Source organism: Salvelinus alpinus, chromosome 10, assembly GCF_045679555.1.
Source record: "Salvelinus alpinus chromosome 10, SLU_Salpinus.1, whole genome shotgun sequence".
In the NCBI taxonomy this organism is placed as follows: Eukaryota; Metazoa; Chordata; class Actinopteri; order Salmoniformes; family Salmonidae; genus Salvelinus; species Salvelinus alpinus.
Window position 1 is genome coordinate 70,181,404 of NC_092095.1, and position 11,131 is coordinate 70,192,534.

The 11,131-nt window shown below is 45.6% G+C and overlaps 1 protein-coding gene across 3 annotated transcripts in view; it reads left to right on the plus strand.

The window, feature by feature from the left end:
• Positions 1-11,131, plus strand: part of nhsb (Nance-Horan syndrome b (congenital cataracts and dental anomalies)) — a 177,711-nt gene that overhangs the window by 149,773 nt on the left and 16,807 nt on the right. For 2 of the 3 annotated variants that reach the window (XM_071330791.1, XM_071330792.1), the window contains exons 2-4: positions 7,799-7,951; positions 9,782-9,918; positions 10,717-10,758. In XM_071330791.1, the coding sequence (XP_071186892.1) occupies positions 7,799-7,951; positions 9,782-9,918; positions 10,717-10,758 (332 nt within the window). Of the gene's footprint in view, positions 1-2,843; positions 3,266-7,798; positions 7,952-9,781; positions 9,919-10,716; positions 10,759-11,131 lie in introns of those variants that run through there. The other variant, XM_071330793.1, reaches the window with a different exon arrangement.

Consider the following 11,131-nt stretch of genomic DNA (forward strand, 5'->3'; position numbering starts at 1 on the left):
CTGTTACAGCCCTGTTACAGCCCTGTTACAGCCTTTACTATCATTACTGTAGAGCTGCTGCAGTATACAGCCCTGTTACAGCCCTGTTACAGCCTTTACTATCATTACTGTAGAGCTGCTGCATTATTCAGCCCTGTTACAGCCCTGTTACAGCCCTGTTACAGCCTTTACTATCATTACTGTAGAGCTGCTGCATTATACAGCCCTGTTACAGCCTTTACTATCATTACTGTAGAGCTGCTGCATTATACAGCCCTGTTGCAGCCTTTAATATCATTACTGTAGAGCTGCTGCATTATACAGCCCTGTTACAGCCCTGTTACAGCCCTATTACAACCTTTAATATCATTACTGTAGAGCTGCTGCATTATTCAGCCCTGTTACAGCCCTGTTACAGACTTCAATATCATTACTATAAAGCTGCTCAGAAACAAGTGTCAAATACAGACCATTTTCCGAAGCATATAGAGCTAAATGGTGTACAGTCGTGGCCAAAAGTTTTGAGAACGACACAAATATTAATTTTCACAGTCTGCTGCCTCAGGTTGTATGATGGCAATTTGCATGTACTCCAGAATGTTATGAAGAGTGATCAGATGAATTGCAATTAATTGCAAAGTCCCTCTTTGCCATGCAAATGAACTGAATCCCATAAAAAAATGTCCACTGCATTTCAGCCCTACCACAAAAGGACCAGCTGACATCATGTCAGTGATTCTCTTGTTAACACGGGTGTGAGTGTTGACGAGGACAAGGCTGGAGATCACTCTGTCATGCTGATTGAGTTCGAATAACAGACTGGAAGCTTCAAAAGGAGGGTGGTGCTTGGAATCATTGTTCTTCCTCTGTCAACCATGGTTACCTGCAAGGAAACATGTGCCATCATCATTGCTTTGCACAAAAAGGGCTTCACAGGCAAGGATACTGCTGCCGGTAAGATTGCACCTAAATCAACCATTTATCGGATCATCAAGAACTCAAGGAGAGCGGTTCAATTGTTGTGAAGAAGGCTTCAAGGCGCCCAAGAAAGTCCAGCAAGCGCCAGGACCGTCTCCTAAAGTTGATTCAGCTGCGGGATCGGGGCACCACCAGTACAGAGCTTGCTCAGGAATGGCAGCAGGCAGGTGTGAGTGCATCTGCACGCACAGTGAGGCGAAGACTTTTGGAGGATGGCCTGGTGTCAAGAAGGGCAGCAAAGAAGCCACTTCTCTCCAGGAAAAACATCAGGGACAGACTGATATTCTGCAAAAGGTACAGGGATTGGACTGCTGAGGACTGGGGTAAAGTCATTTTCTCTGATGAATTCCCTTTCCGTTTGTTTGGGGCATCCGGAAAAAGCTTGTCCGGAGAAGACAAGGTGAGCACTACCATCAGTTCTGTGTCATGCCAACAGTAAAACATCCTGAGACCATTCATGTGTGGGGTTGCTTCTCAGCCAAGGGAGTGGGCTCACTCACAATTTTGCCTAAGAACACAGCCATGAATAAAGAATGGTACCAACACATTCTCAGAGAGCAACTTCTCCCAACCATCCAGTAACAGTTTGGTGACGAACAATGCCTTTTCCAGCATGATGGAGCACCTTACCATAAGGCAAAAGTGGCTCGGGGAACAAAACATCGATATTTTGGGTCCATGGCCAGGAAACTCCCCAGACCTTAATCCCATTGAGAACTTGTGGTCAATCCTCAAGAGGCGGGTGGACAAACAAAAACCCACAAATTCTGACAAACTCCAAGCATTGATTATGCAAGAATGGGCTGCCATCAGTCAGGATGTGGCCCAGAAGTTAATTGACAGCATGCCAGGGAGGATTGCAGAGGTCTTGAAAAAGAAGGGTCAACAAATATTGACTCTTTGCATCAACTTCATGTAATTGTCAATAAAAGCCTTTGACACTTATGAAATGCTTGTAATTATACTATTCCATAGTAACATCTGACAAAAATATCTAAAGACACTGAGACAGCAGACTTTGTGAAAATTTATATTTGTGTCATTCTCAAAACTTTTGGCCACGACTGTATATTCGTGTGTTAATAAATTTAGGAGGAGAGATATATGCACAACATATAAGTATTGAGTCTAGGTTGGTCAGTTTCTATCCAATAATGTGGTATTTACATCACATATAACAATGTGTTGTTCCTGACTGAACCTGCATCTTGGAGGAGACACATTGCTGTACACAGTCTACACATTGCTGTACACAGTCTACATATTGCTGTACACAGTCTACACATTGCTGTACACAGTCTACACATTGCTGTACACAGTCTACACATTGCTGTACACAGTCTACACATTGCTGTACACAGTCTACACATTGCTGTACACAGTCTACATATTGCTGTACACAGTCTACATATTGCTGTACACAGTCTACACATTGCTGTACACAGTCTACATATTGCTGTACACAGTCTACACATTGCTGTACACAGTCTACATATTGCTGTACACAGTCTACACATTGCTGTACACAGTCTACATATTGCTGTACACAGTCTACATATTGCTGTGCACAGTCTACACATTGCTGTACACAGTCTACATATTGCTGTGCACAGTCTACACATTGCTGTACACAGTCTACACATTGCTGTACACAGTCTACACATTGCTGTACACAGTCGACATATTGCTGTGCACAGTCTACATATTGCTGTACACAGTCTACACATTGCTGTACACAGTCTACACATTGCTGTACACAGTCTACACATTGCTGTACACAGTCTACACATTGCTGTACACAGTCTACACTGTGGAAGTGATATGGAAGTTACAGCTTGTCAATACTGTTACTAGTCCTCTCTGCTGCTCTGGAGTGGGATAAGTTCCTGGGCCAGGCTGATGATGCTGTAAACTGCTGAGTCCACACCTGCAGACAGAAGAGAGAGAGAGAGAGAGAGGGAGAAAGAGAGGGATGTAGAGAGAGACAGAGAGAGAGAGAGAGATGTAGAGAGAGACAGAGAGAGAGAGAGACAGATGGAGAGAGAGAGAGAGGGAGAAAGAGAGGGATGTAGAGAGAGACAGGGTACAGTATCAGTCAGATACAGAGAGAGCTCGTCCACTCTGTCAGACCTGAGTTGGTCTCTGTCTCTCACGGACATGCTGCCCCGTCCGTCTCTCAGTGTAGCCACTGAAGCGGGAGATGGATAACACGCAGGGATGGGTAACTCGCAGAGAACGATTCCTCCCTGTCGCATGCAGAGGAGGAAGAGGAGTAGGAGAGGAGGAAGACAGGAGAAGGACATTGCAGGTAGGAGGAGGGATGAAGGCTAGACATAACATGAGGGACAGGTGAGTGACTGGCATTGCGCTAGTGTAGGGATGGAGTGTGTGTGACTGACTGTCATCGAGTCTTCAGACGTAACGCAAGTCTTCAGGGAAGGTTACTCATCGAACCACCTCTGTTGTGCAGATGTTTGGTGCTAGCTGAATGGCTGGACATAGGGATGACTTGAAAGGTCACGCACTGGGTTTGGCCGATCCAACTCGGGCGATAGGTAGAGGTGTGTACTGTGTGTGTGTGTGTTATGTATCCACTGCAAGCCTTTGTTGGTTATCGTGATCGTTATGCTTAATATTATGCTTTTGTTGATGCTGTTTTCTGTGAAACAATGACTGTGTTCAGTGCATAAGGAGAAGGAACGCTCGTGGAAGTCATCTCTCTCTCTCCTCTCTCTTCCTTTTTCTCTCTCTCCTCTCGCTCTCTCTTCTCTCTCTCCTCTCTCTCTCTCTCCTCTCTCTTCCTTTTTCTCTCTCCTCTCTCTTCCTTTTTCTCTCTCTCCTCTCTCTCTCTCTTCTCTCTATCCTCTCTCTCTCCTCTCTCTTCCTCTCTCTTCTTCTCTCTCTCTCTCTCTCTCTCTCTCTCTCTCTCTCTCTCTCTCTCTCTCTCTCTCTCTCTCTCTCTCTCTCTCTCTCTCTCTCTCTCTCTCTCTCTCTCTCTCTCTCTCTCTTTCTCTCTTTTTTTCACTCTATTTTTCTCTCACACTCTCCTCTCTCCTCTCCTCTATCTATCTCTCTCTCCTCTCTTTCTTTCTTTCTCTTTCTCTCTCTCTCTATATCTCTCTCTCTCTATATTTAAATATCTCTCTCTCTATCTCTCGCTCTCTCTGTCTCTCTCTCTCTCTCTCTGATATGTTTCTTGATGATGCACAGCACTAAAACCATGTGATGTGAGGAAGAAAATGTTGCTGAGTAATTGACTCTTTAAAATCCACTGCATTCTCTGATGATACACTGCTGCTGCATAAGCTATCTGGAGGAGAGGAGGAGGAGAGGAGAGGAGAGGAGGAGGAGGAGAGGAGGAGGAGAGGAGGATGAGAGGAGAGGAGAGGAGAGGAGAGGAGAGGAGAGGAGAGGAGAGGAGAGGAGAGGAGAGGAGGAGGAAAGGAATGGAAGAGAGGAGAGGAGAGAAGGAGGAAAGGAATGGAAGAGAGGAGAGGAGAGAAGATGAGAGGAGAGAGAAAAGAGAGGAGGAGAGGAGAACAAATGAGGAAAGGAGAGGTGGAGGGTGTGCTGTAACAGTACGTGACACAAATCCACTACCTCTACTCCATTACAGCAGCAGAGGCTGAATCCAACATCTCTACTCCATTACAGCAGCAGAGGCTGAATCCACCATCTCTACTCCATTACTGCAGCAGAGGCTGAATCCACCACCTCTACTCCATTACAGCAGCAGAGGCTGAATCCACCACCTCTACTCCATTACAGCAGCAGAGGCTGAATCCACCACCTCTACTCCATTACAGCAGCAGAGGCTGAATCCACCATCTCTACTCCATTACAGCAGCAGAGGCTGAATCCACCACCTCTACTCCATTACAGCAGCAGAGGCTGAATCCACCACCTCTACTCCATTACAGCAGCAGTGGCTGAATCCACCACCTCTACTCCATTACAGCAGCAGAGGCTGAATCCACCACCTCTACTCCATTACAGCAGCAGAGGCTGAATCCACCACCTCTACTCTATTACAGCAGCAGAGGCTGAATCCACCACCTCTACTCCATTACAGCAGCAGTGGCTGAAGGCAGTAACTAGGCGGGGAATTGTCAGGAACCTCACAATACAATATTATCACGATACTTAGGAGATGATATGAAACATATTGTCATTCTTATGATTCTCACGATTCTATATGTTGCGATTCAACAAAAATGCTGAAAACAAATTGTCTCCCTGTTTAAAAAGAAGATGGAGAACAAGCTATGAAGGAAACAGTTTTGGTGCAGCTACAGCCACACCTTGCGCCAAAATAATATTGTGATATTGTGAAAACGATACGATATGGTAATTCGTAAAAAATAATATCAGAAATTTGAATTGTATCGATTTCTTCCCTCGTCATTATCAATACTCACTTCAGTGTCACTTAAAGGCCCTAGGTGGGCCTCCTAAGTGGCACAGCGGTCTAAGGCTCTGCATTGCAGTGCTAGAGGCGTCACTACAGACCTAGGTTCGATCCCAGGCTGTGTCACAGCCGGCCGTGACCGGGAGACCCATGAGGCGGCGCACAATTGGCCCAGCTTTGTCCGGGTTAGGGGAGGGTTGTCCCATTGCGCTCTAGCGACTCCTGTGGCGGGCCGGGCGTCTGCAAGCTGACTTCGGTCGCCAGTTATACTGTGTTTCCTCTGACACATTGGTGCGGCTGACTTCCGGGTTAAGCGAGCAGTGTGTCAAGATGCAGTGCGGCTTGGAGGGGTTGTGTTTCGGAGGACGAATGGCTCTACACCTTCTCTCTCCTGTGCACCACAAGACTGGTAGCCCACTGATGGAGGTCAAAGCCTTTAGCTCATTGGGATAACACAGTCTTGTGCAACAGTGTGATGAATAACCTTGTCTGAGACCTGAAGATATAGCAGGCTAACACAGTCTTGTATAGAGGCACAACCCAGCTGGTAACATACACTGTGCAAGCTAGCTGTGTTTATTCATTTCCTGGCTGTCAGAGACCTGTTGAATGTTCTGCTTTCTCTGGGCTGAAATCATCAGACCTGGACAGATCGTCTCATCCACATTAGTCTCATGATTATGGATTGATAGAGATCGTTCTATTCATCCTACATCAGATAGGAGGAAGGGTTGCCTGGTTACAGATGAGCCTGGGTTATTCAAGGAAACAACAGACTACACACACGCGCGAGAGCGCACACACGAACCCAGCGAACTAACTCTCAGATACGCACAGCGAACACACACACACAGACACACACACACACACACCTACTGTAGATGTTAATGAACAGATGCTGCTGTTGTAATATGAGGATTGAAATGAAAGCAAGGCCAGAAGATAAAAGATGATGAAAGAAAGAGGGCTACATCTCCCTCGTATCTTCTGTTCATCTCTCTCCTCCTCTCATCCCCGTCTCCCAGCCTTGGAGGATAAAAGCAGCATTGTCTTTTGTCTGAATCATAACAACACCACCGCCTCTTTAAATCAGATGTTCCCGTGCATCTGTGTGTTGATGTATAACAGCAGCAGAGATGGTGTTTTGAGGAAACATGGACGGCTGTCATTGGAGCAGTTGTCGGCTTAATTCAGTTGATGTTGATATGTGTTACTGCCCCCTGCTGGTATGGAATGGCAGTGACTGGTTTCATAACTCCTGTCTTCCTCCTGTTCATGTTGGGCGGGTTTCCTCGAAGTTCAACGTCAGAATCACATTTTGATCCTTTGCTCGGAAATATTTCAATATATATGTGTATATAAATGATATGTATATATAATGTATTGATTTATATCAAGGTCTTGGTGTGATTGTAGCTGGACAACCAAAGTAAATGGAAGGCTGTTAGGCTCATACTGTTGGGGTCATACCGTTGTCATACTGTTGGGGTCATACTGTTGGGGTCATACTGTTGGGGTCATACTGTTGGGGTCATACTGTTGGGCTCATACCGTTGGGGTCATACTGTTGGGGTCATACCGTTGGGGTCAAACCGTTGGGGTCAAACCGTTGGGGTCATACCGTTGGGGTCATACTGTTGGGGTCATACTGTTGGGGTCATACCGTTGGGGTCATACTGTTGGGGTCATACTGTTGGGGTCATACTGTTGGGGTCATACCGTTGGGGTCATACCGTTGGGGTCAAACCGTTGGGGTCATACTGTTGGGGTCATACTGTTGGGGTCATACTGTTGGGGTCATACTGTTGGGGTCATACCGTTGGGGTCATACTGTTGGGGTCATACTGTTGGGGTCATACCGTTGGGGTCATACTGTTGGGGTCAAACCGTTGGGGTCAAACCGTTGGGGTCATACTGTTGGGGTCATACTGTTGGGGTCATACCGTTGGGGTCATACTGTTGGGGTCAAACCGTTGGGGTCATACTGTTGGGGTCATACCGTTGGGGTCATACCGTTGGGGTCATACCGTTGGGGTCATACTGTTGGGGTCATACCGTTGGGGTCATACTGTTGGGGTCATACCGTTGGGGTCATACCGTGTCTAAAAACATAGCTGAGTGTCTTCTCTCCCAGTGATAGCAAAAAATAATTTATGTGCAAATGAATAATAACGATCTATTCTCCTGTTCTCTCTCTCCCTATCTTAAGCCATCATTGTAAATAATAATTTGTTCTTAATTGACTTGCCTAGTTAATTAAACATTAAAGTATATATATTTTTTAAATCTTCATAACCCTATCAATGAATAACAATCACAACAGCCAATGAATGAAAAGTACAGCAGAACCTAACCTGCTGTCTGTCTTTCGAAGAACATCATTTCAATAATATAAATATGACCAATCTATTGTCCTGTTGTCTCTCTCCCTAGCTGTCTCTAACCTGGATGTGGAGAGTAAGCTAACAGTGCACTACCAGGCCCCATGGCACCAGCACCACAACGTGTTTCACCCCTGCAGCCGGCCGCCATGCGTAGAGGAGCTCCACAGATGTGCCAAGCAGAGCCTGCGAGCCCTGCACAGAGGTGAGAGGTCACCACCTAACATACACCACCTAACATACACCACCTAACATACACCACCTAACATACACCACCTAACATACACCACCTAACACACGCAACCTAATATACACCACCTAACACACACCACCTAACACACGCAACCTAATATACACCACCTAACACACACCACCTAACACACGCAACCTAATATACACCACCTAACACACACCACCTAACACACGCAACCTAATATACACCACCTAATATACACCACCTAACATACACCACCTAACATACACCACCTAACATACACCACCTAACACACAAGACCTAACACACGCCACCTAATATACACCACCTAATATACACCACCTAACACACGCCACCTAATATACACCACCTAATATACACCACCTAACACACACCACCTAACATACATCACCTAACATACATCACCTAACACATGCCACCTAATATACACCACCTAACATACACCACCTACCATACACCACCTAACATACACCACCTACCACACACCACCTAACACACACCACCTACCATACACCACCTAACATACACCACCTACCATACACCACCTAACACACACCACCTAACATACACCACCTACCATACACCACTTAACATACACCACCTAACATACACCACCTAACATACACCACCTAACACACAAGACCTAACACACACCACCTAACACACACCACTTAACATACACCACCTAACACACACCACCTACCATACACCACCTAACATACACCACCTACCATACACCACCTAACACACACCACCTAACATACACCACCTACCATACACCACTTAACATACACCACCTAACATACACCACCTAACATACACCACCTAACACACAAGACCTAACACACACCACCTAACACACACCACTTAACATACACCACCTAACATACACCACCTAACACACACCACCTAACATACATCACCTAACATACATCACCTAACATACATCACCTAACATACATCACCTAGCATACACCACCTAACATACATCACCTAACATACATCACCTAGCATACACCACTTAACACACACCACCTAACACACACCACCTAACATACATCACCTAACATACATCACCTAACATACATCACCTAACATACATCACCTAGCATACACCACCTAACATACATCACCTAACATACATCACCTAGCATACACCACCTAACATACACCACCTAGCATATACCACCTAACATACACCACCTAACATACATCACCTAACATACATCACCTAACATACATCACCTAGCATACACCACCTAACATACACCACCTAGCATATACCACCTAACATACACCACCTAACATACATCACCTAACATACATCACCTAACATACATCACCTAGCATACACCACCTAACATACACCACCTAACACAGACCACCTAACACAGACCACTTAACATACACCACCTAACACCTAACACACACCACCTAACACCTAACACAGACCACCTAACACAGAAATACCAAGCAGAACTTCTGAGCCCTACACAGAGCTTGGGAAGCAAAGCACACAAACACCCACACCATAAACCATACACCCTACCTAACAACAGTTTGAACCAGGGTTGGTGTGAAGTCCATCAGTAATCCCTCATATGTGGTGCCACCTAGTGTTAGTACTGTGAACAGCTGCTTGTCTGGGTTCCTGAAAACTCTTGATTGATCTCATCTCAGTGAGGAACCAGTGGCTGTTAAAGCTGTAACACAACATGGTGACTGCTAGTGAATACAGTCATCTAATGTAGCGAGACCCTGTCAGCATCTGACCACAGTGTTTCCCATCATGGTTTACAGACCAACAGCAACGTCAACGGTCGAACAGCCGCGAGCGCAGAGTGACCATCTCCATCTCTGGGGCTCCTCCAATGCCCACCCTCCCTTCCCCACGCACCCTCAGACGGCACGAGCAGAGGGGCAGGCACAGCCGCACGGTAAGGGGATACACACGTCTTTACAGGCTTTTGCTCAAGCGCTATACAAGCACACCTGATACAGCAGCTAGTCAATGTCCCCAGGAGAAGTCCTGAAATGACTTGACTGATACAGCAGCTAATCAATGTCCTGAGGAAAAGTCCTGAAATGACTTGACTGATACAGCAGCTAATCAATGTCCCGAGGAGAAGTCCTGAAATGACTTGACTGATACAGCAGCTAATCAATGTCCTGAGGAAAAGTCCTGAAATGACTTGACTGATACAGCAGCTAATCAATGACCCGAGGAAAAGTCCTGAAATGACTTGACTGATACAGCAGCTAATCAATGTCCTGAGGAAAAGTCCTGAAATGACTTGACTGATACAGCAGCTAATCAATGTCCCGAGGAGAAGTCCTGAAATGACTTGACTGATACAGCAGCTAATCAATGTCCTGAGGAAAAGTCCTGAAATGACTTGACTGATACAGCAGCTAATCAATGACCCGAGGAAAAGTCCTGAAATGACTTGACTGATACAGCAGCTAATCAATGTCCTGAGGAGAAGTCCTGAAATGACTTGACTGATACAGCAGCTAATCAATGTCCTGAGGAAAAGTCCTGAAATGACTTGACTGATACAGCAACTAATCAATGTCCTGAGGAAAAGTCCTGAAATGACTTGACTGATACAGCAGCTAATCAATGTCCTGAGGAAAAGTCCTGAAATGACTTGACTGATACAGCAGCTAATCAATGTCCTGAGGAAAAGTGCTGAAATGACTTGACTGTATTTGTTTGTTTTATTGACAAGCAGCAGGCGAGACCAGAGAGAGAGATAGAATATCAACTGCGGAAGGTAAACTATCACATAGTGTCGTGCCTGTTAGTGCTGTGTGTTGTCAACCTATAAGTGCTGTGTGTTATCAACCTACAAGTAGTGTGTGATGTCAACCTACAAATGGTGTGTGATGTCAACCTACAAGTGGTGTGTGTTATCAGCCTACAAGTAGTGTGTGATGTCAACCTACAAGTGGTATGTGGTGTCAACCTACAAGTGGTGTGTGATGTGAACCTACAAGTGCTGTGTGATGTCCACTGTGTTTTCACATTGTGGTCCTGTAACTGTAACTATGAAAATACAGTTGAATTTCTTCTTAACATGATATAGTAGCATGTGTCCATTGTTGATGATGTCACCAGTACAGTGCAGTGAGCTTAGTAGGTTTCAG